Here is an 18820-nt window from a genome sequence, read left to right as displayed (position 1 = left end):
CTGGTGATTGTTATTGGCAAAAAAAAACTAAAAGAGAATTGATCTCTAAAAAGAATAAAGAAACAGACAAAGGCGTAACTGCATTTTTTTCTACTGAACTTCTGAACTGATTTCCTAACGCAAGTTGAGAATAAAACATGAATTAACATTAATTTTCATGCGCATATGGCAGATAAATATAGCAGTTAGATTTTCATAAATGAAATGTCTAGCATTATCGTATGTATTTGATGACTGCTTTCTCCAAATTAGATCATTTGTCTAATTGGTATTTCAATGCACTATTTATGAAAAACCATGGGGATGCCAATTTAACTGATAAAACAACGATCTGTACTGAACGTAAACTTTGCAGCCATAATAAAGAATATGCAAAGACATGGGGTCTCCCTTTACGTGTAATGTTTATCATACTGTGTAATCGGTTAGTTTATCTTACTCACTGTTCTCTGCTGGTCCTCCACCTGACTCTACAGTACACTTATTAATGTGGTTCACATAGACAGATGGCTGGAATGGTCTTGTTTATTCGGACAAATCTTAGGTCGTCATGTTCTTGCTGTAACAAAGGTTTTGATGAAGGATGTCTATGGAATGATAGACCGCACGGGACCAAAGTTGAAAGCCTGTAGACATTTATTAACTTCGATCGTTGATTTTCCAATCTAACAAAAGGATACATCATTTATTATCACAATCTGTTCTAAACAATTCAATATTACACACCATTCAAAACAACAGTTGGATCATTTGCCAATATAGCTTTATGAAATGATCTAGAAATACAGTAGAATACTCTCTCAACATACAGTAGCTATAGAGAGTTATTATTATTATTTGTTTTTACAATATCATCCACCATATATGTATGATAACCCTATGACACACGTAGCAGCAGTCAAACTTTCCCTTTAACCTGGATAGCAAAAACATTTCACATTCCAAATTTGATTTGATATGAATATACTTTTTAAAATGTTCATTGCAAGGTAATATGTAATTGATACAGCTTTACAAAATCCGTTGTATAGTGTGCGCATTGCTGCGCTTATAATGTGAAGAAATAACCCAATCGTTTATCAACCCTTTAAACTTAACGTTCTCATCTGTTGCGTCAGGCTCATAGTTTAAAAGAGTTTTTTTAAATGATAGTGGTTCTATTCATTTGGGATCTATCGTATCCCACAACTGTCTCAGACTATGTTTGGAATATTTATAACTCGCACAGAATAGTTCAACATAAATAACTCTAAAGTAAGCATATAGGAGTAGCTGTTTCCTTAAGCACTCAACACAGAATAGCCACATGTGCACACTCCCTCAAATCCTTTGGAGAAAATATCATTTCTATTTTATTCAGCTATGTTCAATTTTATTCTTCATACTATGAAATAATATAGAATAATGCCACGGAATTCTAAGCAAATCTTGTCTGCTAAATGAACTAGTGTAGCCCACAGCAACAATGGCATAGCCAGATCAGGGCCTAACAAAAGGACAACTCAGAGTATGCTATTATGTTCTTCTGAAATAGACAACATTTTCTTCATATCATGTTTCTTTAGACCTGTCTAAAATAAATAATGGATTTATTGTGATGGTGTGGGCAATATTTCATGGATGTATTAGACTTTATTTAATGTAGATGTTCCAAAGGTTTGCATTAGGCTTGTAGGCTATGAGTGGAAGCCAGGAGATGCTAAATGTATTTATGTTCATTAACGGTCAATTACCCTGAGACCGGTAGTTATTTGCTTGACAATCATCTGCTGACAAAATTTCATGACCACCACAGCCCTATATAGGACCCCTGACTAGAATGTAAGAACAGCGTTATGACAGATTTTTTGCTGTAAAGCCACATTCAAAATAACAACTAAACAAAGTACATCTCTTAGCACTTCTATCCAAACATAACCCTTTCCACAGAGGGTTCTACCTGGAACAAAAAAGGGTGCTCCTATGGGGATAGCCGAAGAACCCTTTTGGAACCCTTTTTTTCTAAGAGTGTACCAATATCGCTCAAGCCACTCAATACATTTCTTTAAAATTTAGTTGCCATAACAAAGTCAGCCTTTTCGGTGTCTGTTCCCCTGTTCTTGTAGTTGAGTTTGTTAAAGTCATCCATGATCTCCACCATGCCCTTGCCTTTGGTCTCTGGGATGAAGTAGAGTACAAACACTGCGCTGAAGAGGCAGTATGCTACAAAGATCAGGAAGCAGAACTGGCCCAGTCCATCCTACATGGGGCACACAAATACCAATGTTAAACAGATCCATAGATCTACAGCAGTGTTTCTTGATGGAGCCGCTGATGAGTCCAAGCACACTCGATTCAACTAATCAACAGTTTGATGATGAGTTGACAAGTGGAATCAGGGGTGTAGTGCTAGGGCAAGAGCTAAAATGTGCACCCCTTCGGGTCCCCGGGACCAGGATCTACAGTAACTCACTGACCCTCTGTCAGGGGACACGTGTAGCCCATTAGCCTGCATATGACAGAAAAAAGAAAGACTTTCAGAAACCGTCTACCACAATCCATGAGCATTTATCTTATTTATTTTATTTTCAGTAAAATGCAGGCTTATTGCTTGCTACAGTATGTCAAGTGTGTTCTAATGCTTGACTCACACTATAGGGGGTGACCTGAACCATACTATGCTCGTTTGAAGGTTTTCTTTTTACACTGTCCTTTCCAGCACAGTCCGAGCAGTTATGGTGGATATGTAACCAGGCCAGCCCAGTACAGTTTGACTTGGCTCGGCTCGATTTGTTTCCATTGTGAAAAAAGGGTATGTTCCAATCATCAAGTGTGTGCATGAAGACTTAGACCAGTAAGTATCTCACCACTAGGAAGGGGAAGAACATTCCAATCAAGAACAGGCTTAACCAGTTGATGGAGCCGCTAATGACGTAAGCGGACGGTCTCCAGGCCTGCAGGAAGATATCTGCAGGGAGGATGCTGGCTATTCCAGCTAGGAAGAGAATTTAGTACCATGACAAATAACTCCGTCTGGGGTTTGCTCACTTAGCTAGCCACAACCACAAACCACTCAGACTACAGGTGTAGACTTGTGAAATATGACTCATGAGGGGACTATCATTTTTTGAGAACTCACAAGGTCCTAGTCCATAAACGCAGATGACAGAGAAGATGAGGGCGATGTTAGCATACGGGACCCATGAGTACAGGTCCTGTTGAGAGACAAAGAACTGTATTGGATCTCATGCTTGGCCCTTCTTCTATGGCATGGCACCAGCAACATCAGAGCTGTGGGTTCAATTTCATCAGGAATCACATCATGTACATGTATACAGTGGCAAGAAAAAGTATGTGAACCCTTTGAAATTACCTGGATTTCTGCAGAAATTGGTCATCAAATTTGATCTGATCTTCATCTAAGTCACAACAATAGACAAACACAGTGTGCCGAAACTAATAACACACATTATTGTATTTTTCTTGTTTATATTGAATACATAATTTAAACATTCACAGTGTGGGTTGGAAAACGTATGTGAACCCCAAGGCTAATTGGAGTCAGGAGTCAGCTAACCTGGAGTTCAATCAATGAGACGAGATTGGAGATGTTGGTTAGAGCTGCCTTGCCCTATAAAAAACACTCGCAAAATGTGCGTTTGCTATTCACAAGAAGCATTGCCTGATGTGAACCATGCCTCGAACTAAAGAGATCTCAGCAGACCTAAGATTAAGAATTGTTGACTTGCATAAAGCTGGAAAGGGTTACAAAAGTATCTCTAAAAGCCTTGATGTTCATCAGTCCACGCGAAGACAAATTGTTTATAAATGGAGAAAGTTTAGCACTGTTGCTACTCTCCCTATGAGTGGCCGTCCTGCAAAGATGATTGCAAGAGCACAGCGCAGAATGCTCAATGGGGTTAAGAATCCTAGTGTCAGCTAAAGACTTACAGAAATCTCTGGAACATGCTAACATCTCTGTTGAAGAGTCACACCAAAATCAAAATCTCATCCCAACTGTAAAGTATGGTGGAGGGAGCATCATGGTTTGGGGCTGCTTTGCTGCCTCAGGGCCTGGACAGCTTGCTATCATCGACGGAAAAATGAATTCCCAAGATTATCGTGACATTTTATAGGAGAATGTTAGGCTATCTGTCTGCCAATTGAAGCTCAACAGAAGTTGGGTGAAGCAACAGGACAATGACCCAAAACACAGAAGTAAATCAACAACAGAAGGGCTTCAACAGAAGAAAATACACCTTCTGGACTGGCCCAGTCAGAGTCCTGACCTCAACCAGATTGAGATGCTGTGGCATGACCTCAATAGAGCAGTTCACACCATTATTGCTGACATTGGATATTGCTGAACTGAAACAGTTTTGTAAAGAGGAATGGTCCAAAATTCCTCCTGACCACTGTGCAGGTCTGATCCGCAACTACAGAAAATGTTTGGTTGAGGTTATTGCTGCCAAAGGAGGGTCAAACAGTTACTAAATTCAAGGGTTCCCACACTTTTCCCACCCTGCAATATGAATGTTTACACAGTGTGTTCAATAAAGACATGAAAATGTATAATTTTATGAGTGTTATTTGTTTAAGCAGACTGTGTTTGTCTATTGTTGTGACATACTGTAGATGAAGATGTTATGTTATGACCAATTTATGCTGAAATACACATACTTTTTCTTGCCACTGTAAGTTGATTTGGGGTTTTTAGCTTGGTGAGTAAATGTCAGCTAGCTGGCATATATTATTATAATTTGAAAGAACAACCCAGAAAAGCCCTGAAGATTTGACCTGTTAGTTACCTTGATAGACAGCATAACAATCAGGATGGACATGATGACTCCCATCAACAGGTAGCCATAGCCCATCAGCATCTTCCTTCCCGCGCGGTCGATCAACAGAGACTGGCCCCACGACACAACCCGTAATGTATTGTAAACACATTATAGAAACAAAACAATATAAATTACATAAACAAAACAATATAATTTATATTATTAACATTTGTGAGTATATCTATGGACACAAAAAGACTGATTGTGCGACAACAAGGCTTGATCAAGGGAAAGGAAGTCATCCGGACACAGATTAAGCCTAGACCTGGACTAAAAAGCATGTTCAAACAAGATTCTCAATTTCAAACACTTTTTAGGACTCGGGTCAGTTACAGACAGTAATGTTATTCTCTGCTATATGACCTATGGTATGGTACTTACACAGAGAGTGATGGTGATGAGATCTGTTGTTCCGATGCCAATGGACAGGTAATGCATCTTGTCCTCTGCTACTCCAGCTTCACCGAAGATGTCAAAAGCGTAGAAATAAATCTATAGAACACATTTTGGGTAATTGTGGAGACGATGAGATGAAAGGAGAACGACGAGAAAATGTAGAGCAAGAAGGGGGCTTAGCTGGAAAATTGGAACAGTTCTTAAGTTTGATTAAGAATACAGAATGACATTATCAGTTAATTATAATGCATTTACATTAAATGTACACTACCGTTCAAAAGTTTGGGCTCACTTAGAAATGTCCTTGTTTTTGAAAGAAAATCTATTTTTTTGTCTGTTAAAATAACATCAAATTGATCAGAAATATAGTGTAGACATCATTAATGTTGTAAATTACTATTGTAGCTGGAAACAGCAGATTTTTAATGGAATATCTACATAGAAACCATCACTCCTGTGTTCCAATGGCACGCTTTTTCTTTGCAACTCTGCCTAGAAGGTCAGCATCCCAGAATCGCCTCTTAACTGTTGACCTTGAGACTGGTGTTTATATTTAATGAAGCTGCCAGTTGAGGACATGTGAGGCGTCTTGTTTCTCAAACTAGACACTCTAATGTACTTGTCCTCTTGCTCAGTTGTGCACCGGGGCCTCCCACTCCTTTTCCTATTCTGGTTAGAAACAATTTGCGCTGTTCAGTGAAGGGAGTAGTACACAGCGCTGTACCAGAGCTTCAGTTTCTTGGCAATTTCTCACATGGAATAGCCTTAATTTCTCAGAACAAGAACAGACTGATGAGTTTCAGAAGAAAGTTATTTGTTTCTGGCCATTTTGATCCTGTAATCGAACACACAAATGCTGATGCTCCAGATACTCAACTAGTCTAAAGAAGGCCAGTTTTATTGCTTTTTAGTCAGCACAACAGTTTTCAGCTGTGTTAACATAATTGCAAAAGGGTTTTCTAATGATCAATTAGCCTTATAAAATCCTAAACTTGGATTAGCTAACACAACATGCCATTGGAACACAGGAGTGATGGTTGCTGATAATGGGCCTCTGTACACCTATGTAGATATTCCATAAAAAAATCTGCCGTTTCCACCTACAATAGTCATTTACAACATTAACAATGTCTACACTGTATTTCTGATCAATTTGATGTTATTTTAATGGACAAAAAATGTGCTTTTCTTTCAAAAACATGGAGTTTTCTAAGTGACCCCAAACGTTTGAACGGTAGCGTATAATTGCCATGAACGTAGATCAATATTTTGCCCTTTTGGACCGAGCTGAATTGTACTGCGCTGGCATGGTTACACCAACACGTTGTTGCTGGAACCGTGCTGGAGAGGACAATGTGAAAAGAAAATATCTGAGCAAGCACATAATGATTTCAGTCTGCATAATAGTTTGAAAATGGTATTGGCCACACCGCGTTAAACCCACAGAACTGAACACCGGCACAGGGGATGACCAGAACCAGCAGCTGCCACCTGACACAGCGAGAAGTCAGTACATCCCAAATGGTCTTAACATTCTGGCCCTGCATGCTCGCTCTCTCCTTCCCCATTTCATCCATCTCCATCTGCAGGTCATGCTCCTGCCACAGCCAGTGCAGGGCTATTGAACAAACACACACACAAAGATTCATAATTTGCTGATCAATCAAAGCAATAGAAAACTTACTCTCTCTGATTGCCTTAAAATACTTCATTATCTAAAATCAAGTAATTAAATGATAAATACAACAAGAACATGACAAGCCCTCCCCCCTCCCTGTGATGTGTTTGACTGTAATGTAATGTTATAGACCATGCCTGGACTGGACCTATACCTTTTCTGCAGCCCTCAGTGTCTCCCTTGTCGATGTATAGGTAGCGGGGAGCCTCAGGGAAGAACAACAAGGTCACAAATTGGAGGATGGCAGGGAGGCCACCAAGGGCCATGAGCCAGGGCCACATGTCTTCGGTACCCATCAGCTCCCTGCAAAGAGAGAGAGAAAGAGAGAGTGAGACAGAGAGAAGGTGAGATAGTGTGTGTGTGTGGGTGCGTGCGCGTGTGCGTGTGTGCGCGCGATATTTACATCTTTTGATAATTGAACTTTCTAGCCAAAGTTCTGCAACTAAATTTGAATATATTATTGGTGTTTCACACAATTGTCTCACACAATTTGCACGTCGTGCTCACAACATGATGACATTTTGAATAATCAGAATCTTGTATTTCAGTTTGGCAAGGACCAGTAATGGTGCGTGGGTAGAATCACTGGGAAAGGTAAACCAGGAGAAAAAAGCCATAATACAACCTATGTGTTGTGATAATTGCATTGTTTGCTCTATAACCTACACGCCTTGCCACAGTTATATACAGTATAGGCTTAAGGTCGAGACAATAAGAAGACACAGTGGCAGAATAAATTCAACTACACCTTTGTTTCATCACAAAACCGGAGAGCAACCTCTGTCAGGTGAAGTCCACAAAGCATATTGCATGTAACAAACCGTTACAAGCAAGTTAATGTTTCCGACATTTTCTGACTAATAAACAACTATTGATTTAGAACCACAGAGTGGAGAGTCGCAAAGAAAACAGGAGCTGCCTTCACTATTCCAGCACCATTTCAGCATCATCAAATCACCTATGCTTAGTCTAGTACAGTGACAACTAAAAGATTCCCAAAACTATTTAGTCCAATCAACATAAGCTAAATATCATGTGGCAGTCCATGGTGCGGATGACTGTGTGTGTGTGTGTGTGTGTGTGTGTGTAAGTAGAAAAGACATATAGACTCACCCTACTTGTAGAGAAACGCCAATGCCATCCTCCTCTCTTTGATGTTGACGAAACTGTCATACAGTACACTATTTTAGTTTTGTTGTCCTAGGCTACCTGGTTAAAATGCTTGCTCGCTAGCCTAACTTCCTTTCATTGGCAAACGCTTAGCCAGCTATTTAACATTAGCCTACTTCATTTAGCTACATATTAAACTTCCATCCTCTCAGGCCAGAGACACAATGTATGAATTTGTGGTTGGATCAGAATTGCCGTTATAATCATTGGCCAGTACTTAGAATTAAGTAAAATGACAAGTCCAAATCCCTATCTCCATCCATGGCTAATTTAGGAAAGGGCCAATTTTAGCTGGCTAGCTAGGCACTGGAGGATAACAACACATCAAGCAACAACTGTTTTTTTTCTGTCAATAACGTTGGACTTGATGTGATGTGATTGGTGTGAAGCCAAATCCAAACTGGCTTCCCTTCATACTTTTTTTTGTGCTCCAGGACCATTCACAGATGAGCTCACTCAGTTTAGCTGAACGCTATTATTGTATTAAAAAAAAATATCAAGGGAGGCCAAATGCTCGCAGGCTTCCCTTGCATTCAATGCTACGGGTGGCAACAGTATAATACTCTTTTTGACCATTATTTTATATGTTTTTTTCTTGTTCAATTTTTTGGTGAAGCCTGGCTTCCCCTGGCATCATGAATACATGCCAATGGCCAGGACAGGGACATGTGAGAGTGAGTAGATTCGATCTAAAGTGGAGAAGACTCAGGACGGTAGGTACTCAGGCGGCAGGTAGCCTAGTGGTTAGAGTATTGGGCCAGTAACCGAAATCGAATCAAACCGATCGAATCCCCGAGCTGACAAGGTAAGCATCTGTCGTTCTGCCCCTGAACAAGGCAGTTAACCCACTGTCCGTCATTGTAAATAAGAATTTGTTCTTGCCTAGTTAAATAAAAAAATAAAAAAATAATAACATTGATGATACTGACTTGATTCCAACAATCTGACCCGTGACTTTCCCCAGGCTACTGAAGATGGTGATGGTGATGGTCAGGAATCCTCTCAGCTTCTTGGGTGAACTCTCGCCCAGATACATCAGTTGCACGTTCCACCCCAGGCCTGAGAAAGAAAGCAAGAGAGGGAGAGGCCAGGTAGAAAGGCGCAAGAGATGTTACAAACACTAGTACCACGGGCTGCCCCGACATTCTCACAATAAAGTACACACACATGAGACAAAACAGACACATACCAGCATTATATCCATAGAGAAATCTGCCCAGCAGGATCATCTCAAAGGACTTGGCCATGGGACTGAAGACCATCAGTACAGCGGCTACGAGGGCCACTATGTTGTTGAACAGCAGGACTTTCTTCCTGCAAATCCAGACAGAAGAGACATTAGGGGTATCCTCATTAGTTAGTATGAAAACAACACTTCCTGGGTGTGTGTATCGTGTACAGTGTCTGACCTGCCATAGGTGACAGGGAGGCTGCCACTGTGTATAGCCCCGACCCATCCTCCCAGGCTGAACACAGACACTATGAAAGACCAGATGAGCATGTTGGTTGAATCGCTTACTGGAACCTCATACCTCCTCAGCCAGGTCTGGTTCACAAAGCTCTGGATGTGCTACAGACACACAGAGAGGGAGAGACACTGGTTTACTCCAATGAGATTTGGCTCAAAGAATAATATGTTTATTCCTGATGGCAATGGCATGGCCAGATGTTGTGATCCATATGTTATTACTCATATTATGCATTGTGTACATTAACTTTGATCCCTTAGCTCCTCACAGCAAATACTGAACACTACAGAGCTCAGAGCTGGCCGTCAGTATTCTTTCTTACCTCAGCTGGAGAAGCCATGATGGAAACTTGCATCCCCAATTGAAATGATCCCCCAATTCCCAATACCAACGTCAACAGGTAAAGCCTCCAGTACCGCACCTAGAATACAAAATGATGTCTATACCAGGGATTGACCTTAATGGTTGCCATTTTACCTGGGGCAAGTGAACTGGGCTGTTTTCTTTTTCTGAAAACAACAAAACTGCAAAGAATTCCAGTAAGCCTAAAATCCCCATTGTTGAAGTAAAAGACGGACAATTTATGGCATTTATGGCAGGCGGGCAAGTTGAGCCTGTTCTGTGGTTTCCCAATTTGGCAGGTGATTTTTCACAACTGAATTCCAGTAGCCTAACATTGGGGCTACATTGGGTATGGAAAGCCAATAGGTTGAAATCGTCTCACCTTGAAAACGCATTGGATTGGTATCTATTACAAGCGGTGTTGTCGCCTGGTATTAAACTACACACGTGTTGTGAATGTCCAGTGTGCATTTACAGGTGAATAGACCACCTGTCTTCTGTACATCAAACAACTTTTCAAACAAATATTCCCCTGTTTAAATGTCGTCGTCCCCCGCCCCCTTGCCCTCAGAACAGCCTCAATTCGTTGGGGCATGGACTCTACAAGGTGTCGAAAGTGTTTCCACAGGGATGCTCCAATGCTTCCCACAATGCTTCCCACCGTGTGAAGTTGGCTGGATGTGCTTTGGGTGGTGGACCTTTCTTGGTACACACTGTTGAGCATGAAAAAACCCAACAACATTGCAGTTCTTGACACAAACCAGTGCGCCTGGCATCTACTACCATAACCCTTTCAAGGCACTTAAGTCTTTTGTCTTGCCCATTCACCCTATGAATGCCACACAATCCATGTCTTAGTTGTCATAACAAACATTTCAACCCTTCTTTAACCTGCCTCCTACTCTTCATCTACACTGATTGAAGTGGATTTAACAAGTGACATCAATAAGGGATCATAGCGTTCACATAGCGTTCACACAGCTTTAAATGTACACTTAGTGTACATTTAAAGCTACAATATGCAACCTTTTGAGAAAACTGACCAAATTCACATAGAAATATGAGGTATAGATCTGCCATTGTCATTGAAAGCAAGTCTAAGAAGCGGTAGATCGGTTCTACGTGCACTATTTTTATGCTTCCTATTCTTAAGTTTATTTTTGTGTCTTTTACTTTCGGTTTTGTACACCAGTCTCAAACAGCTGAAAACACATATTTCACAGCATTTAGATGGTACAATGACTCTCTACACTATACTTGCCTATTTTTTAAAAAATAAACTGAAATTAGGTGAACTATTAGAATTGTAGCAATCAGAAAATGCAGGAGCTATTTCTGCATAGTGCATGTTTCAGGTATTGTATTTAACATTAAAGGAATAGTCCACCGGAATTATAAAATGACACATTGGTTTCTTTACCTTGTAAGCAATCTATGGACAAGGTATGACAGCAATCCATGCTTTGGTTTAGTTTCCCTGGCACTGTTTTCACAAATCCCATTTAAGTGGTGTAGATATTAGCATATTTCGTGCATGATGTCCAAATCATCCAAAACAATCTAAAATTTATTGTGAAGCACCAAGCTCTAAAATTGAGTGTAAAGCTGACAAAGTCACTTATAGATGATTACAAACTGGATGGTTCGAGCCCTGAATGCTGATTGGCTGACAGTTGTGGTATATTAGACCATATACAACAGGTATGACAAAGCATTTATTTTTACTGCTCTAATAAGGTTGGTAACCAGTTTATAATAGAAATAAGGCACCTCTGGGCTTTGTGGTATATAGCCAATATACCACGGCTAAGGGCTGCATCCAGGCACTCCGCGTTGTGTCGCTCAAAGAACAGGCCTTAGTGGTATATTGGTCATATACCACACTCCCTCGTGCTTTATTGGTTAATTAGAGCATAATGCAAAAAATGCTAATATCGATACCATGACTTGTATGGGATTCCTTTCCTTTTCTCTTATCCATGCTGAGATTCATTTCCTGTCCTTTCCTAGCAATCTTTCTGCCTTTCCTTTCCTAACTTCCTTTCCTAGCGCCATTTCCACCCATCCTTTCTTAGCTCTCTTTCTTTCCTTCCTTTTTTAGCTCTCTTTCCTTATTTATTTTTCTAGCTCAATTTCTTCCCTTTACTTTACCAGCTTCCTTTCCTCCTTCCTTTTCCTAGCTTCCTTTCATTATCTAATTTCCTCTCATAGCTACTTTCCTTTCCTCCTATACTTTCCTTGCTCCCTTTTCTTCCCTAGCTTTTCCATTTACTTCCTTTCCTCTCCTCCTTTCCTAGTTCCCTTTCCTTCCTCCTATCCTTTCCTAGCTTCCTTTACCTCCTTTTCTAGCTCACTTTAATCCATTCTAGGAAATGAGGAAAGAAAATTAGGAAAGGGAGCTAGGACAGGATAGGAGGAAAGGGAGCTAGGAAAGGTTAGGATGGGAGGAAAGAACAAGAGCAAGGAAATGAAGCTAGGTAAGGAGGAACAGAAAGGGGGCTAGGAAAAGGAGGAAAGGAAAGGAAGCAAGGGAAGGAAAATTAGTTAGGAAAGGATAGCAGGAAACAAAGCTAGCAAAGCAAAGGAGGGGAGGAAAGGATCAAAGAAAGGGAGCTAGGAAATGTGGAAAACAAACTAGGAAAGGAGGAAATGGGGCTTGTAAAGGAAGCATAGAATGGTTAGGAGGAAAGGAAAGGAGGAAGAATAGGAAATGAGGAAATTGAGGTAGGAAAGGAAAAGAGGAAAAGGAGATAGGAAAGGAAATAAGGAAAGTGAGCTAGGAAAGGAGGAAATTAAGCTACAAAAGGAAAGGATGAAAAAGAGCTAGGAAAGGAGGGGAGGAAAGGGGATAGGAAAGAAGGAAAGAAGGAAAGGAATCTAGAAGACAAAAAAAGGGAGCAAGTCAAGGAAGCTCAGAAAGCTTAGAAAGAAAAGGAAAGAAGGAAAGGAGCAAGGAAGCAAAACTACCCAAAAGAGCTAAGAAAGGAAAGGAGGAAATGGAGATAAGAAAGGTGGAAAGGAAAGGAGGAAAGGGAGTAGGGATTTTTTTGACTGCTAACTACTCACATTTTTTTTTTTTTAGAGTGCTGGAATACTCAAATGGAAAAAACATATTCGCGGATTTATCTACAGTATATGCCAACAGGTTGCAACAATGCAACATGTATCATAACCATTACAGACAACAAATCCTAATTGCTAAATTGCCCCATATATATTCAGTCAATAAAAAAGCAAGTGGCGTTTAAGATGAATTCATTGAAACCATAATGTCGATATTATATCTCAGAACACCATGTTAAGAAAGGCAGTAACCTCAGCAGTGGCGCTTGCTTGTAGAAGCTTGTGGCTGTGCAATAGCCTTGCTTTGTTAATTTAGAAGACAAGACGCTCTTATTACCCGAGCCGTTGTCACAGTCAAGACACATCTAATTTATAGTAAAAAAAAACAATGATATATCAGTTTAAAATAGGATCAAACATTTTTCCAAAATAAAAATGGAATAATGTTTACTTCTGGTCCATCCTATTCAACTTTTGCTGTATATATACTATTCTGTCCTACGTATTCAAATCAAATCAAAGTTTATTTGTCACGTGCGCCGAATATAACAGTGAAATGCTTACTTACAGGCTCTAGTGCAAAAAAAAGGTATGTTTGTGTGTGTGTGTATGTAGGTAAGTAAAGAAATAAAACAACACTAAAAATAAATTTGAAAATAACAGTAGCAAGGCGATATACAGACACTGGTTAGACAGGCTTATTGAGGTAGTATGCACATGTAGGTATGGTTAAAGTGACTATGCATACAGTGGGGCAAAAAAGTATTTAGTCAGTCACCAATTGTGCAAGTTCTAGAACTTAAAAAGATGAGAGAGGCCTGTAATTTTCATCATAGGTACACTTCAACTATGACAGACAAAATGAGAAGAAATAAATCCAGAAAATCACATTGTAGGATTTTTAATGAATTTATTTGCAAATTATGGTGGAAAATAAGTATTTGGTCACCTACAAACAAGCAAGATTTCTGGCTCTCACAGACCTGTAACTTCTTCTTTAAGAGGCTCCTCTGTCCTCCACTCGTCACCTGTATTAATGGCACCTGTTTGAACTTGTTATCAGTATAAAAGACACCTGTCCACAACCTCAAACAGTCACACTCCAAACTCCACTATGGCCAAGACCAAAGAGCTGTCAAAGGACAGAAGTTACAGGTCTGTGAGAGCCAGAAATCTTGCTTGTTTGTAGGTGACCAAATACTTATTTTCCACCATAATATGCAAACAAATTCATTAAAAATCCTACAATGTGATTTTCTGGATTTTTTTTTTCATTTTGTCTGTCATAGTTAAAGTGTACCTGTGATGAAAATTACAGGCCTCTATCATCTTTTTAAGTGGGAGAACTTGCACAATTGGTGGCTGACTAAATACAGTACTTTTTTGCCCCACTGTATATGATGAACAGAGAGTAGCAGTAGAGTAAAAAGAGGGGTTGGTGGGTGGTGGGACACAATGCAGATAGCCCGGTTAGCCAACGTGCGGGAGCACTGGTTGGTCGGGCCAATTGAGGTAGCATGTACAGTGCCTTGCGAAAGTATTCGGCCCCCTTGAACTTTGCGACCTTTTGCCATATTTCAGGCTTCAAACATAAAGATATAAAACTGTATTTTTTTGTGAAGAATCAACAACAAGTGGGACACAATCATGAAGTGGAACGACATTTATTGGATATTTCAAACTTTTTTAACAAATCAAAAACTGAAAAATTGGGCGTGCAAAATTATTCAGCCCCCTTAAGTTAATACTTTGTAGCGCCACCTTTTGCTGCGATTACAGCTGTAAGTCGCTTGGGGTATGTCTCTATCAGTTTTGCACATCGAGAGACTGACATTTTTTCCCATTCCTCCTTGCAAAACAGCTCGAGCTCAGTGAGGTTGGATGGAGAGCATTTGTGAACAGCAGTTTTCAGTTCTTTCCACAGATTCTCGATTGGATTCAGGTCTGGACTTTGACTTTGCCATTCTAACACCTGGATATGTTTATTTTTGAACCATTCCATTGTAGATTTTGCTTTATGTTTTGGATCATTGTCTTGTTGGAAGACAAATCTCCGTCCCAGTCTCAGGTCTTTTGCAGACTCCATCAGGTTTTCTTCCAGAATGGTCCTGTATTTGGCTCCATCCATCTTCCCATCAATTTTAACCATCTTCCCTGTCCCTGCTGAAGAAAAGCAGGCCCAAACCATGATGCTGCCACCACCATGTTTGACAGTGGGGATGGTGTGTTCAGCTGTGTTGCTTTTACGCCAAACATAACGTTTTGCATTGTTGCCAAAAAGTTCAATTTTGGTTTCATCTGACCAGAGCACCTTCTTCCACATGTTTGGTGTGTCTCCCAGGTGGCTTGTGGCAAACTTTAAACAACACTTTTTATGGATATCTTTAAGAAATGGCTTTCTTCTTGCCACTCTTCCATAAAGGCCAGATTTGTGCAATATACGACTGATTGTTGTCCTATGGACAGAGTCTCCCACCTCAGCTGTAGATCTCTGCAGTTCACCCAGAGTGATCATGGGCCTCTTGGCTGCATCTCTGATCAGTCTTCTCCTTGTATGAGCTGAAAGTTTAGAGGGACGGCCAGGTCTTGGTAGATTTGCAGTGGTCTGATACTCCTTCCATTTCAATGTTATCGCTTGCACAGTGCTTCTTGGGATGTTTAAAGCTTGGGAAATCTTTTTGTATCCAAATCCGGCTTTAAACTTCTTCACAACAGTATCTCGGACCTGCCTGGTGTGTTCCTTGTTCTTCATGATGCTCTCTGCGCTTTTAACGGACCTCTGAGACTATCACAGTGCAGGTGCATTTATACGGAGACTTGATTACACACAGGTGGATTGTATTTATCATCATTAGTCATTTAGGTCAACATTGGATCATTCAGAGATCCTCACTGAACTTCTGGAGAGAGTTTGCTGCACTGAAAGTAAAGGGGCTGAATAATTTTGCACGCCCAATTTTTCAGTTTTTGATTTGTTAAAAAAGTTTGAAATATCCCATAAATGTCGTTCCACTTCATGATTGTGTCCCACTTGTTGTTGATTCTTCACAAAAAAATACAGTTTTATATCTTTATGTTTGAAGCCTGAAATGTGGCAAAAGGTCGCAAAGTTCAAGGGGGCCGAATACTTTCGCAAGGCACTGTACATGAATGTATAGTTAAAGTGACTATGCATATGATAAACAGAGAGTAGCAGCAGCGTAAAAGAGGGGTTGGGGGGAGGTGGGGCACACAATGCAAATAGTCCGGGTAACCATTTGGTTACCTGTTCAGGAGTCTTATGGCTTGTGGGTAAAAACTGTTGAGAAGCCTTTTTGTCCTAGACTTGGCCCTCCGGTACCGCTTGCCATGCGGTAGTAGAGAGAACAGTCTATGACTGGGGTGACTGGGGTCTTTGACAATTTGTAGGGCCTTCCTCTGACACCGCCTGGTGTAGAGGTCCTGGATGGCAGGCAGATTTGCCCCAGTGATGTACTGGGCTGTACGCACTACCCTCTGAAGTGCCTTGCGGTCGGAGGCCGAGCAAATGCCGTACCAGGCAGTGATGCAACCGGTCAGGATGCTCTCATGTTGCAGGTGTAGAACCTTTTGAGGATCTCAGGACCCTAGGCTCGTGTCACACGTATTCTTCAGATATACTACATATTCTATCCACATACTGTCCATAATGTTTATACATCCCATCCATATATTTACATATATTCTATATTTTGGAATTGCATTATTTTACTTTTAGACTTGTGTATTTTTAGATATTACTGCACTGTTGGAGCTAGGAAGAAGCATTTCACTACACCAGCAATAATCTGCTAAATATGTTTATGTGAACTATAACATTTAATTTGAATTCAGCATTGAACACTGCATGGAGATGAATTACGGACAGGACATCCGTTTGGCGAGTAGGCATATGCTTAATGATTCTGATGAAAACACACTCTTTGTCTTTATCAAACTAATGTTTTTGCATATTTTCAGTGTGGAACCTGTTTACGTTTAGGGGGGTTATAGCCTAGGCTAACCCATTCTAAAAGGCACCAGCAGTTCGCAAAGGAGCTTCAAGCCAAGCATCACACCGTTCTTCTCCCTAAATTCCCTTTTCCCTACATGTCCCATTCACTCAATTGCGCTCCGACTGCTCACTCCACAGAGGCATGCTGAGTGTGCACACAAGCTCCCGTTAGGACTACAGAAATGCCTATAAATACATCAGTTAGATGTATCCCATCTAACTAATGGGATACACAAGCTACATTCCTTGCCAAATGACGACAGCTTCATCACAAATTAAAAATGGACTGGTTGATTGAAGTAGGAAAATATGTGTTCCAACACGAGCTGCAGATGTGGAATAATTGCTTTGCGTCTATTTTCCATTTAAACTGGCTTGGTTTCATTTTTGTTGGGTCTGCAAATGTGCATGTATAAATGGAACCCTAGAGTCAAAGCAAATTAACGTTATCTTCAAGACAAAATTTCACTTGTCCGTTCAAGCAGTCACAAAGCACATTCCACCAAATAGTTTTACAGTATTAAACAAAATCTCTGGTTAAAGATCGATCTTTGACATCCGTTTACTCGATTACTCATGCCCATCCCTAAAAGGGAGCTAGAAAATGAGGAAAGAAAGCTCAGGAAAGGATAGGAAGAAGATCATTTGTTAGGAAATAAAATTAGGAAAGGAAAGGAGGAAAGAGAGCTAGGAAAGGAAAGGACATTTATCTTCATGTACAGAAGACAGGCGATCTATTCACCTGTAAATCCTCACTGGACAGGTGTAAAGATCAAGTATCAAAATACATAACAGGCGTTTACAACAAGAGTAATTGAAACAGGCGATATAGTTACCTAGAAATGCACAACGGACATGTGAGAAGATCAAGTTTAAAAAATAGATTTGACAGTTTAAAAAATGAAGTGGAAAATAATAATAACAAGCGTTAATATGGCCTGATTTACGAGCCAAACTTTTCCTGTGACACTACACAAGTTTTCAACTCGTGTAGAGGAATAACAGGCGACCACATCGCTTGTAATTGACACCAATACACTTGTTTTGGACGGTATAATAGCAAAAGCCTGTTTTTGTGGTGAGACTATTTGAACCTTTTGGCTTTAAAAGTCTGCAACACTGGAAGCATAACTTTTGGTCTGGGCGAGCAGAATGTGTCGACATCTTGAAAATACATTTATAACCAGAACTCATGCAAATGTTGTGCATTCGACATAGCCCTGCAGGCCAGTAAAACATGTGTTTCTGCTTCCTCCCTGTTGTTTACTTAAGTGACCAACAGGTTCTGACAATGTTGTGTGAAAATAAAATTTTCGTGCAAGAGAGAAGTGACCAACAAAATACTGCTGACTTGTCCGATGGAGAAGTGCCTTTCAGACCTTAATGTCAATCCCTGTTCACTCCAAACTGTACCTCATAACTCATTGAAACAAAGGGCAACATTAGGGTATACAGTACACAGACATGATTCAAGTTTGATACTACTGTCAACAGTCAAATTGGATGCATATGCCTACATTGTTTGTAACATTGACATAGACTAAGTGCCACATAACAAAAGGATTAGTAATTTCAAAGTGTGCCTCATCAGTTAATGAAATGTATTCATAAAGCTCTTTTAACATCAGCAGTTGTCACAAGTGCCTCATGATCAGTTAGTTTGTGAGTGATGTTCTGCGCTCCTACCAGGTTTTTGAGTGCTTCTCTCATCTCTCTGTTTGAGGCTCCCTGGGATGCTGACTGGAACAGGAGAGCAGACGGTCATTTATCCCCACGACCAACCCGCCCCTGTCCCTGAAATAGTTACTATTTACGCCAACTGGGTTGATCATTGAGCCTTATAGTGGAGAAGAGGTAAGATGGGAGAAGG

The 18820-nt window shown here is 40.4% G+C and overlaps 1 protein-coding gene across 1 annotated transcript; it reads right to left on the bottom strand.

Annotated features, from left to right (window-relative positions):
- Nucleotides 1-1458: 1458 nt before the first annotated feature.
- Nucleotides 1459-18660, bottom strand: LOC139369438 (solute carrier family 2, facilitated glucose transporter member 11-like). Its single transcript, XM_071108703.1, has 12 exons — nt 18637-18660; nt 9856-9954; nt 9474-9634; nt 9254-9378; nt 8994-9123; nt 7049-7197; nt 6647-6834; nt 5202-5312; nt 4788-4889; nt 3119-3194; nt 2847-2974; nt 1459-2239 (listed from the first exon to the last, which is right to left on the bottom strand). Exons 1-12 carry the CDS (start codon nt 18658-18660, stop codon nt 2045-2047), a joined length of 1488 nt encoding a protein of 495 aa, XP_070964804.1. The 3' UTR covers nt 1459-2044.
- Between the last annotated feature and the right edge of the window lie 160 nt (nt 18661-18820).

This window comes from Oncorhynchus clarkii, chromosome 17 (genome assembly GCF_045791955.1).
Source record: "Oncorhynchus clarkii lewisi isolate Uvic-CL-2024 chromosome 17, UVic_Ocla_1.0, whole genome shotgun sequence".
NCBI classification, from domain to species: Eukaryota; Metazoa; Chordata; class Actinopteri; order Salmoniformes; family Salmonidae; genus Oncorhynchus; species Oncorhynchus clarkii.
This window is presented reverse-complemented; position numbering and strand designations above follow the sequence as displayed.